Raw genomic sequence first — 21,895 nt, 5'->3', positions numbered from 1 at the left:
AACGAAATCATGCACTGTCAATTCTCCAGGTTATGGGGGTCTCATTCAAAACTGCCTGTTAGGTATAAAATGCCTTTAGGGGTATGATCCCACCTTAGTAATAATCTATGTGAAGAGTCGGAGTGAATCGGGAAGGTGAAATGGAGATCAATAATTCACTGCCTGACCCAGGAGTTCCCCGGTCAAGGGTGACGGAAGAAGATGAATGTCTGTATCTCACTTTCTGGACTTTTGATGATTCATTTTGTACATTTTCATTTCGAAGACGAAAATACTCCGTAATTTAGGAATCTATCTTGAGTGTAAAAGATTATTTGTAAGCTTAATGAACATAGTTTTGGGAAATTAAAAGTAACTTTTTAGGATATCAAAAACCCTCGAATTATTTATAATCAAAGCGTTTTGATGTACGTGGAATGGTATCATTTTCCTCGAACATTCCATTCGGAGGATAAAATTTTAGGCAGCGTCACGCAAGCACTTTAATGAAGATTCTGCATGCACAAACTTACACGAGCTCGCACGCCGAGGTTTGTTTTGTCTTGTTCTTTAAAGTGCTTCTTATTTGCCTTCGTGTTTCAAGTATTGTCCACGTATGGCAAAGAGGAATGATGAACAAATAGGGAATTGTATTCATTCATCCCGACATCATTCTTGTTTGTGGAAGACAAACTTTTCTACTTTAAAAAAAACAGACGGATGCTCGGACTACTACTTGGAATTATGTCTTGTATCACAAATGGGGATTTCCTGATTTGCTTTATGAATATTGAATCACTGGTATTATCAAGAATGGAACTTGGATATATTAGCTTTATACTCTACAACAGTATCCAGAATTCTTTCCGTCTCATCTGTTGCTGTTGTTCTATGATGGGTTTACGGTAATTTTGGCCATCATCTTCCGTATTCCTGTTCGTGCTTTCAAGTGATAAGCATCATTCTCGTACCGTTCAAATCGTCATAGATACCCTCATCTATATATATAGAATAACTTGTCCTGACTGACTGATTTATCATCACCGAGCCAAAACTACTGGACATAAGGGAATGACATTTTGGGGATACATTCATATTACAATGTAGGTACTCGCTAAGGGAGGATTTTTGGATATTCCGTCGCCAAGGGTGTGAAAAGGGGGTGTATTTTTAAAATGAGTGTATCTACATCTCAAAACTTTAAAAGTTTACAGATGTAAAAATTGGTATTTAGAATCTCCTTTAAAAATAAAGGAACGCGTATTTTTTGTTTTCGGAAAATCCCAATTGGATGGGTGAAAAAGGGTGAAAAAGGGTTAAATGCCTTTAATGATACTTATATCTCAGAAGCTGAAGTTATTACAGACCTGAAAATTCGTATATGGGATCTCCTTTAAAAATAAAGAAACGCGTATTTTTTGCTTTTGGAAAATCGGATTAATGGGGGGTGAAAACTTAAATGTTTACAGGCGTAAAAATTGGTATTTGGAATCTTCTTTTAAAATAAAGAAACGCTTACTTTTTTGTTTTCGGAAAATTCCATTAAGGGGGTGAAAATGGGGAGAAAGTGGTTGAACACCTTTTATGAGGAGACTTATATCTCGAAAACTGAAAATGTTACAGACATGAAAATTGGAATTTGGAATCTCCTTTGAAAATAAAGAAACACGCATTTTTGTGTTTTTGGATAATCCGATGAATAGGGGGGGGGGGTTGAACAGGAGTGACAAGCGGGGTGAATTTTAAAAAAGACTATATGTGCAAATCATCTCAAACAGGTAACATATTACAGATTTGAAAACTGGTCATTGGAATTTCCTGTGAAAGTAAAGAAACATAAATATTATTTTCGGAAAATCCATGTAAAGGGAACTGAAAAAAGGGCGAATTTTTAAATTTAGCATATCTACAGTATGTCTCAAAAACTTAAAACATGTTGCAGATGTGGAGGGGGAAATCAGCTTAATGGGTAGGAAGCGTGGGGGAGGGGGGAAGGAGTTGAATTACGTTTATGAGGATACTTATGTCTCAAAAACTGAAGATGTTACAGACGTGAAAATTAGTATTTTGGAATCTCCTTTAAAAATAAAGAAACACGCATTTTTTCAGAAAATCTACGTAAGGGGTGTGGGGTTGAATATATGTAAGTAAATAAGGAGTTGAAATATGTTTATGAGGATACTTTAAAAACTGAAGCTGTTACAGACGGAAAGTTGGTATTTTGAATTTCCATAATAAAGAAACATATTTATTTTGTTTTTGGAAAGTCCACTTAAGACGGGAGAGGGGTGGAAAGAAGTGAAGAAGAAGAAGAAGTTGAATTATTTTTATGAGTATGCATTTATCTCAAAACTGAAGGTGTTACATACATACATACATACATACATATATGAAAACTGGAATTTGGAATGTCCTTTAAAAATAACGAAACACGTATTTTTTTTTTTGTTTTCGGAAAATCCAGTTATGGGATTCAAAGGATTTGGAAAAGCGTTTGAATTTTTAACATGAGTACCCGTATACCTATATTATATGTCAAAAGCTTAACATGTTAAAGAAAATAAACTTGGTATTTGGAAAATCCTTTAAAAATGCAGGAACATGTGCCTTTTTGTTTTCGGAAATACACTTAAATGGAGGTGGGGGTGGGGAAAGACTGATCAAGGGGTTGAATTCTTTTTATGGGGATACTTATGTATATCTCAAAAACTGAAGATGTTACAGATATGGGAATAGGGAGTGTATTTATGTATTCATTTTTTCGACTTGAGAGAAGACTGTTTCTCACATGTACAGTTCTATGTCGCATGGTCGCCTTAGCCCCAAAAGGTAATACCACAAACATGGTTTACAAAGAATTTCTGGGGTAAATGAAACTCAATTTTTGGGTGAGTTTTTATACTTTAGGAATTTTCAGACAATGTCTTAGTACAATGCCGAGGAACGATTACTTTGATCACATTACGAAATCCATGCGAGCGAAGCCGCGGGTAATTGCTAGTATTGTCATAACATCTCTCATGAGTGAGTACAGAACATCTTCTTCATTAGTAACGAAAAATGAAAATCTACACCCTGTTCCCAGTTTTAAAAGAATCAGGAATGTAATGAACGAAGCCCCTACCTAGTGGCGAGGATAGGGACTGTACCGGCTGCCGAAGCCTGTTGCACTCCTCTGGGGTAATGATTAATGACTGACAGATGAAATGAAATGATATCGGAGAGTGTGGCTGGAATAAAAGATGGCAGGGAAAACCGGAGTAAATGGAAAAAAACTTCTTCAGCACATCTATCACATTGAGTAAGCGGGATTTGAACCGCGGAACCCAGGGGTGAGAGGCCGGCGCGCTGCCGCCTGAACCACGGAGGCTATCTTCTTCATAATATCTTGACAGAAATTACTTTAACTTTGACTTTTAACTTCACTGTATCTACATCTCTGAAGAAATGCATTTTCTTCTTCCTCGAGCAGTTTATCAGTTCAGAGATTTTCTCGTAAAGTCTGCGTGTTGAATAAAGTATGCCATCATGTGGCTCTGTGATGCAGCTGTTTACGCGATCGACCCTTACACTTATGGTTGTGGCATGAAATCCCGACATGGGCTGCATTAAATATGACAATGCATTTGATACGAAAATTAAATCCCTTTTGCGTTAAATGAGCTTACATGTTGAAATCCTCCCAAAACTCCAGAATTTCCCAGCATTTTCTTGGAGTGCAAGTCAAGAAACAACGGAAGGTCATCTTCAGGGCTACCGTCGAAGGGATTCGAACCATTCACCGCTGAATGTATGCTTCAGCTACTTGATCCGTACTGTATAGCCAAGTTACTCAGTAAAATGATCACAAAGGCACAGCATTATTATTATTATTATTATTATTATTATTATTATTATTATTATTATTATTATTATTATTATTATTATTATTATTATTAGCTTATGTCCCCGTGCTTCGCTACTGAATTCTACATTGTAGGTCATACAGAATTCTAGGTGAAGTAGTGTACACGTTGTGTGAGATTTTATTAAATTGTATAGCTGTTAGCATTAGCCTACCTCAGAAACACGACTGGGAAATCGCCATACATCGTTTCTCATGTGAGGACCGGGTTGGGGATTTTTCATTGTAATAACAAGTCCCCTTTTCTACTGTCAGTCACAATCTAGTTGGGGAGTTTTCATTATGATGGAAGGCCCCCTTGCCTGCTGCCAGTCCCAATCGAGTTGGGTGGTTTTCATTATAATTACAGACACTCACTGCCTACCTACCAGTTTTTCGAACGTCGTAAAGGATCTGCCAATGGAGAGAAAACTACCATAACAGCAATGTCAACGCAAAAGGGCGGGATTTTAAGTACAAATTCAAAGGAAAAGTTATAAATTATTTGATTAGGCGTATTATTGGAATATATGTGGGATAATTAGCTTGTGTATAGAAATCGTGTAAAAGGTTTCCCTAAAGAACAGTTGCTATGTTTTCAAGACATGTGGCTAAAATTTGTCATAGCAACTTGGATGATGTTAAGAATCAGGAAGGCTGCGACTGAGCCAGGCGTAATAATACATTATGCAACAATCCTATAATGACAATAATTAAGACACGAGTGTGTTTATAAAACGAGCGAAGAGAATTTTATAATTTCCATACGAGTGTCCTAATCGCCATTATAGGAAAGTTGCATACGACTGTTTATGTTCGACGATAATTATAACTCTATTTTTTTAAATATTGTCTGTCGATATGTCGCTTGACAGTTGAGTTTACTGAACAGAGCGCAGAGCGCATGAGCTGGGTTATTGACACTGTCTTTTTTTTTTTTTTTGCTTTACGTCGCACCGACACAGATATGTCTTATGACGGCGATGGGATAGGAAAGGCCTAGGAATTGGAAGGAAGCGGACGTGGCCTTAATTAAGGTACAGCCCCGGCATTTGCCTGGTGTGAAAATGGGAAATCACGGAAAACCATCTTCAGGGCTGCCGACAGTGGGGTTCGAACCCACTACCTCCCGATTACTGGATACTGGCCGCACTTAAGATTGACACTGTCATATGTTTTCAAAGGTTGTCATAACCTAGTTTCATTTCAAATACAAATTGTTTATTGTACAGTTGATGAAGTGAATGTTTGGGAATGGGTCGTGTGGTTGTGGAATATTGGAAGTTTTTTTTTTTTTTGCTAGGGGCTTTACGTCGCTCCGACACAGATAGGTCTTATGGCGACGATGGGATAGGAAAGGCCTAGGAGTTGGAAGGAAGCGGCCGTGGCCTTAATTAAGGTACAGCCCCAGCATTTGCCTGGTGTGGTGTGCTCCACGGAAAACCATCTTCAGGGCTGCCGATAGTGGGATTTGAACCTACTATCTCCCGGATGCAAGCTCACAGCCGCGCGCCTCAACGCGCACGGCCAACTCGCCCGGTCATATTGGAAGTAGAAGGTGCATTGATGTTAATATGTGTGTCCGACAAGTTTGATTTTGGAAACATTTGCGAAGCTAGTCGTTCAGCGCATGTGCGATACTATCCTTACCTAATTGGTCAAACAGTTGCATCATAATGAAAATATGAACTCTAATTGGTGGAAAACTTGTATCATAATGAAACTTTTTTTTTTTTTTTTTTTGCTAGTTGCTTTACGTCGCACCGACACAGATAGGTCTTATGTCGGCGATGGAACAGGGAAGGGCTAGGAGTGGGAAGGAAGCGGCCGTGGCCTTAATTAAGGTACAGCCCCGGCATTTGCCTGGTGTAAAAATGGGAAACCACGGAAAACCATCTTCAGGGCTGCCGACAGTGGGGTTCGAACCTACTATCTCCCGAATACTGGATACTGGCCGCACTTAAGCGACTGCAGGTATCGAGCTCGGTCATAATGAAACTTGAACTACAATGAGCCTCATTAAGATTCAGTTTTTTGGCATATAATATTTATATTTAGGCATCGTTCGAGCATAAAATTGTTTATATTTTATTATATTAGTGCAGAATCTTGCAGTGAACCTCAGTTCCATGATAGCTGATGGAGTGTGTTCCTGTTGATTTTTTCGTCATTTGTTTAATCTGTCCATTTTCCTTAACAATCAGAGGCATTCAGAATAAGATAAACTCCGGGAAATCGAATTTTAAGTTCACCTGCTCTGCTCCAGTGTTTAATAGGACTAAATGTTCAAGCAGCTTGTTCACTTTTAAGGGTCCCAGACGATCGTTTATCTCTGACTTGCTTCATATTTTCTTTCTCTACTTGGCCCATTTAAGAGGTAATGTGATAGTAAAACAGAGAAAAGGTTCTTTTTCTGTAATACTGTTAGAATTACGAAGGAAATGTTAACTACAATTTTCTTTTAAAGTACATTCCTCGTAGACTCCATTATTTAATCGGACTAACCGTTTTGGCATATTATTCACTTTTAAGGGCCCCAGACGTACATTTCCCGATGACTTGCTTCACATTTTATTTCCTTGGCCCTTAAGAAAAAACGGTTATAGTAAGTAACCTATTTGTTAACCAAAGGTTCCAGTTGTATGCTTGCCAAATTTGCGCACAATCCTTCTCATAGTTTTTACTTGAAAGAATCCAAGACAAAGGATAAAGCATGCGCCAAAACACAGCAATTTTTTTTCTCGAAAATTATTAGAGATACGAAGAGCATTCTTATAAAAAATAAATTTTGGGGTGTGAATCGAATTTTAGGTACACTCAGTGCCCTCCATTGTTCAATAGGACTAACTGTTTTCCTCTTACCTGCTTCACATTTTCTTTCTCTACATGGCCCACTTAAAATACAGCCTCATAGTTAAGTGCTCTGTGTGGTAACCAAAGGTATCAGCTACAATTTTGCCAAATTTAAGTTCCATCAGTCAAGTAGTATTTACGCGAAAAAACATGGGCAGACAAACATACAAACCTTGATACATTACTCCTGCCATTTTTCTTAAATCACGGTTATCGAGGGAACCCTTTGATATTCTGGGATGATACATAGCCTATGTTACTTTGAATTATGATGGTGAAAGGAATTTCAAAAATCGATCCATTAGTTCCTGAGATTACCCGTTACATACAACATACAAACATTAAATGAGTATAGATGATGATGATGATGATGATGATTATTATTATTATTATTATTATTATTATTATTATTATTATTATTATTATTATTATTATTATTATTATTATTATTATTATTATTATTATTATTTGAGTGATAAACATTTAAGTTATTTTGCACTTCTCCCATGGGCTACTTCTGAATATCGATATATTTATACAGTGTCAACAGTACTAGCCTACATATTTCTGTTCGTTCCAAGTGTTCGTAGTTCTACCTTCCAGACCTGACACTCGCTATGCATCCTCAGGAACTATTATGATCAGACGAAAATCTATAGATATTATTTTCCTAGATAGGTTATTTTATTTCATTATCACTACATGGCGATGAAGTGTCGTCTACAGAACATTATTTTCTTTACCATAAACGCCTGTGATGAATTCAAATGTTGACCCGCAACACACGAATCGTCCAAAGGTTTCAACGTCATCTGTTCCATCTTGGAATAATATTCAACCTGAAAGACGTATGTGTGGCGTGCTAATATTTACTCCCATAATCGCATACATACTGGAATATATTCCGAGTGATGCCATTTTACATTCTAATACCATCTTACCTACACCCTATTCAGGATTTTTATTATTATTATTATTATTATTATTATTATTATTATTATTATTATTATTATTATTATTTTGCGAATAAGCCCATTAAGACTACGCAAAATACTTAAAGGAGTGCATTTGCCTTCCCCTGTGCCCATATTTATTTCGTTCTTTTATTGTGGACTTCCTTTATATCTTCAGACCAGATTCTTCCAGTCTTCTTTAGTCTTTCCTCTTGGTCAACTTACCATTTGTGAATTTTGGATCTGTTTTGGACATCTGATGATGTAATTCCTGCCTGCTTCAAATCGGTTTTAATTTCGCCAATCCATTTCATTGTGTCTGTTTTATCCTTACTCCTATTTTCATAGAATTCGACTGTTTGTTTGGTAAGTCTGTCTGGATACATTTTTTAATATGACCGTAGAATCTTAGCCTGAGTTTTCTAATATCACTGTGAATATTTATGTATTGTTTGATTTCCTGACTGCCTCTAAGTTGGTATTGTGCGTTGGTGACTTTCGGGCCTAGAATTTTTGTTATGATTTTGCGTTCCTTTTCCTCAATGTTTTCAATATCTGCTTTCCTGTTCAAAATGAGCGTCTCTGATCCGTAAAGACATTCTGGTTTAATGACTGTATGGTAGTGTCTCAGTTTGTATGCTTGGAGATACCTTTTTGTTTTAGATATTTTGGGTTACTCGATGTGCAGTTTCCATCTTTTCGCATCTAATTTCATTGGCCTTTTCTTCGAGTCCACTGTTTCACCAAGGTACTTAAATTGTGATACTCGCTTTATTTTGCCATATTTTGTTTCCATGAGTTTTAGTGTATGTTTGTTCCAGCTGATGTATTCTGTCTTTTCAAAAAGATATCTGAAGGCCGACTTTCTCCGCAATTTCTTTCAGGAGTTCAATCTGATTTTGGGCTGTTGAAATGTCTCGGGTTATTATTGCTAGCTCATCCGCAAATGCTAAGGAATCTATCGCTAGTTTTCCTCTGCTTAAGGTGATTGGTTGGTGGATTTTGAGGACCAATTTCTGTTTACGCCATACTTGTATCAGTTTTTCCAGGACGCAGTTGAAGCATAAGGGCGAGAGTCCATCTCCTTGTCTTACTCCCGTTTTTATTTCAAAGGGATCTGAGGTCTCCCCCATGAATTCAACCTTGGACTTTGTGTCTGCCAGTGTCTGTTTTATGATTGAAAGTGTTTTCATGTCTAAACTTTGTTCTTTCAATATTTCAAAGAGTGATTTGCGATCCACTGAATCGTACGCTTTATTGAAATCAACAAAATAAATTTTTGCTGCAAATTCTCTGATGTCTTAGGATTAGCCTTAGGTTCAAGATTTACTCTGGACACGATCTGCCTGGTCTGAATCCTGCTTGATATTCTCCGATTTTCGGTTCTAGTTGTTCTACTCTATCAAGAAGACATTGGGATAGAATTTTGTATGCAACCGATACTAGTGAGATTTCTCTGTAGTTACTTACATCTGTTCTTTCTCCCTTCTTGTGTAGCGGGTGAATTACTGCATTTTTCCAGTCTTCTGGGATTGGTTCTGTTTTCCAAATGTATTTCATGATTTTTGTGATTTTTTTTATGGCGTTTGGGCCTGCAGATATGAGTACTTCTGCTATGATTCATCATTACCCGATGCTTTGTTGTTTTTGTTTTCTTCTTCATCTGGTGGCAATGAATTTGGATTAGTGTATTCAGGTTCTTGTGGAGAAAATATTTGTGTTGGTTCTGGACAGTTCAGTAATTCTTTAAAATATCTGGCGAGTTCCTCACAGTTTTCTTGGTTGTTTAATGCCAACTGTCCATTTTCTTTCTTGAAGCAGAGACTTTGTTGTTTATATCCTGCAAGCTTAGTTTTTTTTTTTTTTTTTGCTAGTTGCTTTACGTCTCTCCGACACAGATAGGCCTTATGGCGACGATGGGACAGGGAAGGGCTAGGAGTGGGAAGGAAGCTGCCGTGGCCTTAATTAAGGTACAGCCCCAGCATTTGCCTGGTGTGAAAATGGGAAACCACGGGAAACCATTTTCAGGGCTGCCGACAGTGGGGTTCGAACCTACTATCTCCCGAATACTGGATACTGGCCGCACTAAAGCGACTACAGCTATCGAGCTCGGTAAGCTTAGTTTTCAAGTTCTTGTAGAAATCTTGTGTGTTGTTTCTCTCCAAGTCTTTCCCGATTTCAATTAGTTGATCCTTTTCAAATTTCCTTCGGTCTGTCTGATCGATTGAGCTTTCTCTTTCCTCACTGCCAGGAATGTTTTTTAATTATTCTCCGTCTTTGTGCTGTTCCAGTTGTTGTATGCTTTCTGTCGAGATTGGATTGCTTGTTCACACTCCTCATTCCACCAAGGGTGTCTCTTCTTTTTGTGCATAGGAATCAGTGTTTGTGCTGCTGTAATCAGTTTGCTTTTCAGTTGTTGCCAATTTTTTGCCTCCTTTCTGTCTGATTCTTCTGTGAGAGATGGTTGGATCATATTGGGATCAAATTTTGGGATTAATGGTTTCTTCTTTGTGAATGCCTCAGGTTTCAACTGTAGTTTGATTCCTGTCAGACAATGATCTGAGTCTATGTTTGTACTCCTCACTTGAACATTCATAATTTCTCTGTAGTTTGGATAAGAGATTGCTTCATAGTCAATTTGGAATTCGCCCATGAGTGTGTTCGGTGATCTGCATGTAATTTGTTTTGATGGATTCTTTTTGAAGTGTGTTGACATGATTTTAAGGTTGAATATCTGCAGAGCTCGACTAATCTTTGCCCATTTTGTTTGCTCCATTTATGTGCTTAGAATTTTCCTATTGTTTCTCTATGTTTTCTTTGCCTAATTGTACATTGAAGTCACCTAGTAAGATTTTGACGCGGTTTGGAGGAATTTTAGATATTATTTCTTTTAGAGTTTCCCGGATTTGTTTACCTTTTCGCGGTCTGTTTTATTGTCCTCATTGACTGGCATGTGTGCATTAATTAGTGTGTATGTTTTATTTGCACACTTTACGGTGATTACCATTATTCGTTATTATTATTATTATTATTATTATTATTATTATCCAAAGAACATTTATGTAGATAATGTTGTGTTTAACATTGAATTATCTTGCTCATGGAATGAATGCTAGTAGGCGAAAAGTCTTGCATACATCGCAAAAAGAAAAAAACCAGCGAATATTATTTTTAAAATGGTTTCTGATAAAGTCCCAGAGGCAGCTATTAATACATCGGATAATCCTGCTATTGAAGATGGTGGAGCTATCTCTCCACCCCTAGCACACACCCCTGCGCAAGTTTATCGTTAGCGAAACTTCTCTAGTTAATAGTAGGAAAATAAAAACAATGTAAATCAAAATGTTGTTACTTGACTCCAACACGTCTTGGAAAGATATGTTTAGTATGCATAACCTAAAATGCAAATACATAACGATGGCTTTCTTTAAAAACCTCGTAAGTCTGAATACTCTTCCTATCCATTATATTCCTTAAGACTGGTCACGCCTCCCAGTCTCATATTTATATGCAGTCCAAAAGAATAATTTTCGTTATGGTCATTTTCCTCTGCCAATTTGTAAAGGAAAATGAACTTTAAATACATTATACTGTAGGAGTGTGTAAATTTGCCATGCAATCAACATCCCTACAATTCGGTACGTTAAGGTCCATTATCCTTTAGACTGTAGCAAAGGAAAATGAACACAACGAAAATTATTCTGATGGACTGCATACAAATATATGACTGGGAGGCGTGACCGGCCTTAAGGAATATAATGGGTAGGAGGAACATTTGGACATACGAGGTTTTAAAAGAAAGGCATCGATAATTCTCAATCACTTTTTTGTGTGTGGGATGATTGGTTTTTAGTGTGTTAAACATTTTATGTCCAAGAGTGTACATATATTCACATGTCCTACGCTATTTGTTTCCAACATCCTCTGATGCTAACGGATATTGTTATATTTTGATATTCTTGCCGTGCGGCTGCAGAACATCACACAAAAATAGCTTGAACACTTGCCACACAGTATGGCGCTCTGGCTTGTGTCTGCACAGCGCATGGACTGCGTGTGGTCCACAAGGGTGGCCTCGTGGGACCTGAACCTGCGACCTCTCACTGCCGTGTGACGGCCCGCACATGGCCCGGCTACCCCCTGGGGATCTGCCTATTTCTCTTGGCGACCGCAAGGAAACATTATACCCTGGTAGGCGAGGTGAACTTGCCACCAGTTGGGCTACAGCACACTCAAAACATCCTTGTTGCCTTGTTAATGGCGTAACAAGAAGATGACATGATAAATGAAAGTTTCTAGGAAAAAGGAAAAGAATTATCCAACGTAGAAATGTTGACAATTCTGAATTGCATGTAGTGCGTCAGGTAGTATATTTTCAGGCACATCCATCACTAAATGTGTACTGGTTATGGATGAAGGACATACGAGTTTGAATCTTGAAATATGTGGAGTCTAAATTGACAAGAGAAATAATGGTTCATTGGATGGACTGTCTTACAAGGGAACTACCTCCCATGAAAAGTTCAATCAGCATGAATTTGTTACAGTCTGATGTTCTGTATTGAGCTAACGCCCGTGTATGATACGTTCCCATTCTTTTCGGGAATATGCGAAAAATATCGCCCTCACACCTTGTCCAGTTTCTTCCATACCTTTCCAGAAGTATTGCATTCTTTTTCCCCCTGACATTTCTGCGAAGTGGATTAATCCTGACGGAACCATGAATTAGCTGTTGAAAATGCTGCGTAATGAGTACTTAAAACCTGTCACAAATATTACATTACAGCAATAACTCCTTAGCAGAACCACTTTTGATGAGGAATGGTGTTCACAATGTATTTGTCTGGATTAGAATAAATTTACTACTATCATTGAAATGCGGCAGTTTGATCTTTGGGTGTAGTAGTGTGAAACGACTGAGGTATAAACAATCTCAGTAATGCCATTCCTTACGCAGCGAGTGAATGATGGCTTGTTGGTCGGTTGGTGCATTCATTTGAAACGGTATGGCAGACTTATACGTGATATCATCTTCTGGTTTACTGAGGAAAACAACGGGAACCCGCAGTCATTTCGTTGGTTACCGTTGGGGAAACGATCAACCATCAGGCTGAAGGCTCATACCTACCTACATACGGTACATACATACATACATACATACATACATAGAAAACGGCGAATATTATTGTCGAATCCCTACTTTCCGTGGGTCGCTCCGATGAATAGTGACACTGCAAATGCCGGTTAAGTCGAAGTTCAGCCACCATCGGCATAGGGGGGGAGGGGGGGGGGAGGAAGAATGAAAGAGAAAATGTCCAGAATGATGCATGTGTGCATGTTCCAGCATATCTCTCAACCAACTTGGTACACATAGGCCTATGACAAGTAGCCTACTGTTGGGGTTAGGAAGGAGTGACATGTATAGATTATGGAAACCGACCAATGTCGTTGTCGAATCTATACTTTTTGGATCGCTGAGATAAATAATGACACTACGGATGCAATTTAAATCGAAGTTAGACCTCAATCGGCATGGGGGGAAAAATAAAAGTGTTCAAAATGACCGAGTTTGTGGATGTATATGTTCCAGCATAGCTCTCGACCAGACCTGGTACATGAAAAAATGCTGTGGGGGTAAAACACCCCTATCACTCTTACGATTGGGGGTTGGGAGGAAATCAAACCAAACCAAACCAAACCCCACGGCACTACAGCCCTTGAAGGGCCTTGGCCTACCAAGCGACCGCTGCTCAGCCCGACAGCCTGCAGATTACGAGGTGTCGTGTGGTCAGCACGACGAATCCTCTCGGCCGTTATTCTTGGCTGACCGGGGCCGCCATCTCACCGTCAGATAGCTCCTCAATTCTAATCACGTAGGCTGAGTGGACCTCGAACCAGCCCTCAGGTCCAGGTAAAAATCCCTGACCTGGCCGGGAATCGAACCCGGGGCCTCCGGGTAAGAGACAGGCGCGCTACCCCTACACCACGGGGCCGGCTGTTGGGAGGAAATAGCGTGTAAAATAATCGAAAACGATCGATATTTGTGGCGAATCCATCATTTTCGGGGTCGCTGAGATAAATTGTGACACTCTGAATGCCGTTTAAATCCAAGTTCAGCTTCCATCGTCATGGGGTCAGAAGGGATGAAAAAGAATATGTCCAAATTTGCGGAGATTATGGTCACAGATTTTCAGGTTTACTGTACTGATTAATGACAGCCTCAATGACAGTTGGAGTCATATGTATCATATCTATTGTGTGACATGTGAATACATACAGTTACCACTTATTTGAAAGGATCTGGGCTGCCGCGAGGACAACGTTCCAAACAAAATACAGTATTCTAAAACTCAAACTTGAAATCAAACACATAATAATAACTCTAAAACTACAAAATATTTCATAAAATGTCAATCAGTCCGCCTCTGTAGTGTAGTGGTTAGTGTGATAAGCTGCCACCCCCGGAGGTCCGGGTTCGATTCCCGGCTCTGCCATGACATTTGAAAAGTGGTACGAGGACTGGAACGTGGTCCACTCAGCTTCGGAAGGTCAACTGAGTAGAGGTGGGTTCGATTCCCACCTCAGCCATCCTGGAAGTGGTTTTTCGTGGTTTCCCACTTCTCCTCCGGGCAAGTGCTGCGATGGTACATAACTTAATACCACGGCCGTTTCCTTCCCTCTTCCTTGTCTATCCCTTCCAATATTCCCATCCTCCCGCAAGGCCCCTGTTCAGCATAGCAGGTGAGGCCACCTGGGCGACGTACTAGTCATCCTCCCAGTTGTATCCCGACCCAGAGTCTGAAGCTCCAGGACACTGCCCTTGAGGCGGTAGAGGTGGGATCCCCCGCTGAGTCCGAGGGGAAAACCAACCCTGGAGGGCAACCATATAAAGAAGAAGAAGAAGAAGAAGAAGAAGAAGAAGATGTATTACATATAAATAGATATTACCCCGTCCAATAATAATTCATTTTATGATGAAATTCGGTTCTGGCTCACAAGTTGGCAACCCCGAAATGTACACTGCACATTTTCACAGACACCTGGGTAACAGATTATGTCGACTATGCTTACGTAAACGAATGTTGGAAGCTGATGACGAAGGTATCCCTAGCTCTTTGAAAGAGTTAACAACACGTTCGAAACTCCAAACAATACGTAGGTAAAGCTACTTCCTTTCTCTTACGGTTTGTTAGCCAAGCTTGGTGGGCCCCCTCTGCGACCTAAGGCCGCCTGTTCCTTGAGTGGTGGTGTAGAATTGCCTCTACAGAGTTCTACCCTCTTGGAAAACAAGCCGAGGCCAGGAACTGTTTGGAAGACGCCACCAAATATTCTCGTACATGCTTGAAAGCGGCTCTTGTCTCCCTCACACAGAGCTTCTTGTATAGCGGTGACAGGGAACACTAGCCTCTCTGACATCCGCTTGTCGTACATGAGCATCTCGCCCAAATGCTAATTGCACTACTCCGTACAAACGATATGCTTCATGTCGGCGGTACTTCACCGTATACGTAGAATGTGATAGCAACCTGTGTGGTTATGGCATATGTACGGTGTTAGCGGCCATCCCGGCGTTTAACTGCAAGTAGTGTGGGAAACGATGCTAAATCACTTCTGGGATGGACAGGAGTTGGATTTTAACTCACTTTTCTCAGCTGAATTATCTGAGTTGTAGTAAATCTAGACTCTCGTAAGCCAATTGGGTGAATACCTATTATGCTTATCCGTAGATCATAAATCCGATCATATGGTCGTACAGCACTAATGGGCCTAGGCCTACCAACTGACTGCTATCCACCCCAACAGCGTCCATATTACGAGGTGACGTGTGGTCAGCGCGCCGAATCCCCTTGGCTTTCTAGACTGAACTCGCTATTGGATAGTCCCTCCATTATTCCCACATAGACTGATTGGATCTCGAACCAGCCCTTAAATACAGGTTAAAAATAACTGACCTGGTCGGGAATCAAACTCAGGGCCCCCGGGTAAGATGCAAACACGCTACACCTAGACTGTGGGACCAACCCCTAGATCACAACCGTGAGGACATTTTTTAAAACATGCAGATCATTTAGGATCTTTCGATGTCTTATCGGAAAATACCGAATCTCTATCCTACCAATAGAAATGATCTTCCCTGGTTCCCCAATAACTCTTTGGACTATACTCAAAGTATCAGATCACGTTTGTAATACCTATCACTACAGAAGAAGGTTATGTGAACCCCTGTTTAATGATTGCTACCATACTATGTCGATCTTGAAGCCTCGAGCGTTCTTCCTCGATACGCCAGTTACTTGTAGCACACAGCTAGGCTGCGTGTTTACTACTATAACTCTTGGAAGATTGTGTTATTCTCCAGAGTGTATATACAGTGCGCTTTGCTTAGTTGAATTTCTCAATGTTATTTTCTCCAGTTGACTTCTCTGACGACCAACTGTTTATTCCTTTTTCTTCTACGCACATTTTCAGATATTTTTGCCTCATCCCTTTGGTCCATATCTAACAGACAGTTTCGGAGTAACATTTCAGCAGCGCTAATGCGGAATAACTTCTATACCATTTCCTCTTTCGTTCTCTGGCAATGGGAATGCCTGAAATAAAACGCTTCTTTCTTTTCTCCTACTTCGAGTTCAGCCAAATGCTCAAAGAAAATGCTGAAGCTGCATTGCTTTGTAACAGTGAGGAAATCATTAATATGTGTTCTGATGTTCTTGATTACCTAACACCGGACGAGTTGGCCGTGCGGTTAGAGGCGGGCAGCTGTGAACTTGCATCCGGGAGATAGTGGGTTCGAGCCCCGACTGTCGGTAGCCCTGAAGATGGTTTTCCGTGGTTTCCCATTTTCACATCAGGCAAATGCTGGGGCTGTACCTTAATTAAAACCACGGCCGCTTCCTTCCAACTCCTAGGCCTTTCCTGTTCCATCGTCGCCATAAGACCTATCTGTATTGGCGCGACGTAAAGCGAATTGTAAAAAAAACAAAGAAAAATTAAAAAAGATTACCTGGTGGGAATAATTACAACTAATGCCAGACGGCCGGGCCCAGTTGCTCAGACGGTTGAGGCGTTGGCTTTCTGACCCCAACTTGGCAGGTTCGATCCTGGCTCAGTCCGGTTGTATTTGAAGGTACTCAGATACGAGAGGCAGTGAATCCGGTCGTGGAAGCCAATAAATATGTTGAGGATGTCGTCACACTTACCACGTGACACTCAATACCTGCAGGCCATCTGGATGGGTAACAGCCTTGATGGCCTATGTGCGGCGTGGGTTTGTTTCTTGATTTGTTTCTGCAAGGACTAAGCTGGGAGTACCGTGGTCGACCATTCCACAATTTAAGGTTTGAGTATTTTTGCTGTAGACTCTTGCTCAACCTACAAGCTTGACTTTCACAAGTTCGTTAGTAGTAGATCACTGGATTTGGATGGTATAAGCCTAAATCAGCTCCTGAAGTCTGAGTTGAAGGTAGCCTCTGTAGGCACCACGTAGTTATATTCCTATTCATACACCTACGAGGGAATGGTTGTATATTTCTTCGCTTATTGCTAGTGACGCTCAGGCTTCAAGTCAGTGACTCAGAACAACGAGCGATATGACAATGTAATATCTCAGTAAGAGTTACTACTGTATTACTGTACGTCTTGCACATGACGAGACAGGAATAGCCTCCCGTCCCTGTCTGAACGCACTAGTCGCAATGTCAGAAACACTCTGTTGGTTGTGTGAGTCACAGACGACTCGAGTGGTGCACAAATATGGCGAGTGACAGGATGTAGACTTTCGATATCAAATCAGATCTTACAATGTGCAGCAGTTAACAAATCGTTATTGCTGAGTAAACTGGCTAAAGAGGCCATTACTTGTAGACTAACGGCTGACTGTACGGCTAACACGGTGATCTTGTAGCATAGATTTTAGATACCTAATATCTAAAATTGAGATGGCGTAGGAGGGCACTTTGCTACAGGAACGACTATGTTTTCTACGCCGGCCATGGAAGCCAATAAATATATTGGGGATGTCGTCACACTTACCACGTGACACTCAATACCTGCAGGCCATCTAGATGGGTAACAGCCTTGATGGCCTATGTGCAACGTGGGTTTGTCTCTTGTTTTGTTTCTGTAAGGACTAAGATCGGAGCACCGTGGGGACCACGTGGAAACTGGGCCTTCTCTAGCTTTTTAAACTATCCTTAAAGGGAGCTTTTCAGTTGATCTATTTTTCGTGAATTTGATGCAAACATTTTGCCTGCGAGACATCCCACAAATGGTTTGTGTTTGAACAGGGCACAGTTCCTCTTTAATTCGTCTGTCACCAAAGACGGTACCACACATTTTCCGAGTTACCGGTATATGAGCTCTAGGCCAGTCTTGTTCGAACACACAAATCTGTGGTACTAAGGCAAATCCCGATATCTCAAGAACTTGATTTGCCAGGAGGCACTTTTTAAAGTTGGCGAGCTCGCTGAAATTCTCATTGTATTCCAATGACCTTTATTTTTTTTCTCGTTGCTTTACGTCGCACCGACACATATAGGTCTTATGGCGACGATGGGATAGGAAAGGGTTAGGAGTGAAAAGGAAGCGGCCGTGGCCTTAATTAAGGTACAGCCCCAGCATTTGCCTGGTGTGAAAATGGGAAACCACGGAAAACCATTTTCAGAGCTGCCGACAGTGGGGTTCGAACCTACTATCTCCCGAAACCTTTAAATTGAAGTGGCATGGGGTACATTTGTGATGGTAATAAAAAGAAGGAACAAGTTTTATTCTCATTTATTCAGCAAGTTCAGAGAACGAATCACTCGGTGGCCTCGTTAGGCCTATCTGTACTGAACATGTAATCGGAATCTTTATTTTGGGAACATCGTATTCTACGAGCACCAGAATCATACCGGGCTTTGCCATCATACTCTCCGTCACAAATTCTACCATAATAGCATTTAAACCGACAATTTATTATTATTATTATTATTGTTATTGTTATTATTATTACATATAGAGTTCTGCCTGGATACCACGGAAATAAAGTGAGAAAAATTATTGCTCAAAAATTATCTGAATTAATCGTTTCGAGGTACGTAAAATTCGCTTTTCATTTACGGTACATCACACTGCAGCCTGAGAAAGTAAATGAAATATTGTAAAACAAGAAGATTTGTTCAAAACTGTAGGAATTATCTGAGTGTAGTATCTGAAGTCATTCATTATTTTATCTATCAAACGAGTTGACTATTAATATTGTTCACTGGAGCAGTTGAGTTGATTGTCAACATTCTGGACCACGTGTAGGCTCCCGGTATATCGATTACACTGGGAGGTGTTGGATGACGCTGAATGGCGTCACTCAGCCGACGTGGAGCATGTCAAACTAAATCAGCCCGCCTCTCTAATTTTGTTATCTGTGCATCGCTACCAGTCAATTATCAAAACATCGTCCTATACTTGCAGAAGGGAATCAAGTAGTACAGCAAACATTGTGCATTTTAAAAGCGAAGACGCTCTCCTGCAGTTAGTTCGACCCGACGTCTGCGTCTTGTATCTCTCCCACAGAAGTAGGGGAGGGGTGTATCTTTCCACTCGGAAATCCATCTCTGTACCCGAACACTTTAACTCACGATGTATAGCGCCACCTTTTATAGGTCAGTGGTTCGAAACTTGGTGCCCACAGTAGCTAATCAGTGTGTAGTTTTCTTCACAGCAGGCAAACACTTGATTAGTTGGCTAATCTTGTCTAAAGTACCTAAAGCAATGATAGATCCAGCTGCTCATACTACTACCCTACATGATTTCCACTGGTTATGAAAGCCATCAGTAAGTTAGAAAGAATCATGAAAGTCATCCAAAAATTACAGAATTATCTTTCAGGCTCAGGAATGAAGAGAAATTAAATGTACGGTGTTAATGATGATGATTGTTTTAAGGCTTCAAATTCTAGATCATCGGCTCAAGTAATAAAATTAATAATATTATATTAATCGTATGTTCTCATCTCCTTTTTTTGTTGTTCAGGGCGAGTAAATGAGAGTTCTGCGGTGAAAACTATGCCCCTTTACTCATCTATTTCCGAGAATACCCGATGAGTCAGAAAAATTTCTATTTACCACACTGGTGGAGGGAAAAACAGCTTGCCTTGAAAGTGGTTTTTTGGTCTAAGTCAGAACGGTGTTGCAGACATTTTACTTAAAGTGGCTGCGAGCCAGTATCGACGTTCCGTTCTACCTTAGCAGATGGCAGAGAAACTGGAGCTCTGTTGGGCGACCCATAGCTGATTTTTAACTCAAGATGTGAAGCACCACGTTTTACGGGTCAGCGACTCGAAACTCGGCACTGGCAGTAGCTGTCCAGTGTCTGATATTCTTTACTGCACGCAAGCACTTGGAGAAAATCGTATTTACATTTTTGGGTCGCCTAACATCAGAGATCTTTTACATAACGACATCGTACGACATGGAACACAGAATGGACTTAATAATAGTAACGTTTGCTTTATAACCTGTATCAATATTTACTGCAACGACAGCCGGTGAAGTGTATTCCGAACTGTTGTTAAAAGGGTGTCCATTTCATTGCTCGTAAATAAGGCATGGTTTCATTTGGCGAGTCCGCTCTGACAGCAACTGTTATCTGGATGAAGTCATGGTTTGAACTAAGGAAGTAATGAAAGGATCGTGAATTAACGAAATATTTGGTTTCTCAAAATTATATAGGCACCCTTTAACAGCAATTTTCTGCACATATATGGAAGACCCTTGTGGTGTGGAAGGTAAATGCTTCCGCTGTTAGCAACCTGAACACTATGTGGGATACTGGAGTATGTCTTTGCCTCTTGTAATTATTTCTTCTATGGGATGAGTGAACCCTAGGACAATAGGCCTATGCCTATCAAAAAATGGAAGTCTCGTTTTAAAATGTTTCCGCCAATATCGGAGAATCGAACCCATGTCCTTTCGGGTGAAACGAACACGCATTTACTACCTTGAATAATAATAATAATAATAATAATAATAATAATAATAATAATAATCACCGAGCTCGGTAGCTGCAGTCATTTAATTGCAGCCAGTACCCAGTATTCGGGAGACAGTGGGTTCGAACCCCACTGCCGGCAGCCCTGAAGATGGTTTTCCGTGGTTTCCCATTTTCACACCAGGCCAATGCTGGGGCTGTACCTAATTATGGCTACGGCCGCTTCCTTCCCACTCCCAGCTCCTTCCTGCCCCATCGTCGCCATAAGATCTGTCTGTGTCGGTGCGACATAAAGCAACTTGCAAAATAATAATAATAATAATAATAATAATAATAATAATAATAATAATAATAATAATAATAATGAAAACCTACAACCAGTTTTTGACCGGGTCAGGGATGTAATGAATGAAACATATATATAGGGTATTATTAGATGGGGTCACCACTCCCAAGGTGATTTATTAATGACTAATAAATGCTATGAAATGATAATAGAGAGTGTTGCTGGAATGAAAGATGACAGGGAAAACCGGAGTACCCGGAGAAAAACCCGTCCCGCCTCCGCTTTGTCCAGCACAAATCTCACAGGGATTGATTGGGATTTGAACCACGGTATCCAGCGATGAGAGGCCGACGCGCTGCCGTCAGAGCCACGGGGGCCCCAATAATAATAATAATAATAATAATAATAATAATAATAATAATAATAATAATAATAATAATAATGCAATTATGATATCATGCAAACGCTCATCGGGCTATTTTACCTGAATTAAATTTTCATTCAGGGTAGAATGCCTGTCATCTTGATGTATGTGGATGTCAGTAGATTGCCTTGTTAACGTTATTGGATCCAAATGACAGCAGCAGGTCGAAAATAGTATTGATAAGTTGAGTGTGTCTTCTGGTGTAAAAGTATGTATGGAAACCTACAGATGACGCCTTTCTGGTTGCAGGTTGTTCGGTACCAAGTGCGACAAGTGCGGTCTGAGCTTCAGCAAGAACGACTTCGTGATGCGGGCGAAGACCAAGATCTACCATATCGAGTGTTTCCGCTGCAGCGCGTGCGAGCGCCATCTTATCCCTGGGGACGAGTTCGCGCTGCGGGAAGACGGGCTGTTCTGTAAAGAGGACCACGAGGTGCTAGAGAAGGCGACCAACAGCGAAAACAACAACAACACCACCAACGTTAACAACAACAACAGCCATCACAACAATAACAACAACGAGGGCTCGAACTCAGGTAAGGAAGGGTAGT

General features: G+C 40.4%; 1 protein-coding gene across 1 annotated transcript in view; it reads left to right on the top strand.

Annotated features, from left to right (window-relative positions):
• The window catches only part of tup (LIM1_Isl and LIM2_Isl domain-containing protein tup), a 508,313-nt gene that overhangs the window by 339,049 nt on the left and 147,369 nt on the right, over positions 1-21,895 (top strand). The window contains exon 3 of the mRNA XM_067142241.2: positions 21,594-21,880. Within this exon, the coding sequence (XP_066998342.1) occupies positions 21,594-21,880 (287 nt within the window). The remainder of the gene's footprint in view (positions 1-21,593; positions 21,881-21,895) is intronic.

Source organism: Anabrus simplex, chromosome 1, assembly GCF_040414725.1.
Source record: "Anabrus simplex isolate iqAnaSimp1 chromosome 1, ASM4041472v1, whole genome shotgun sequence".
NCBI lineage: Eukaryota > Metazoa > Arthropoda > Insecta > Orthoptera > Tettigoniidae > Anabrus > Anabrus simplex.
This window is presented reverse-complemented; position numbering and strand designations above follow the sequence as displayed.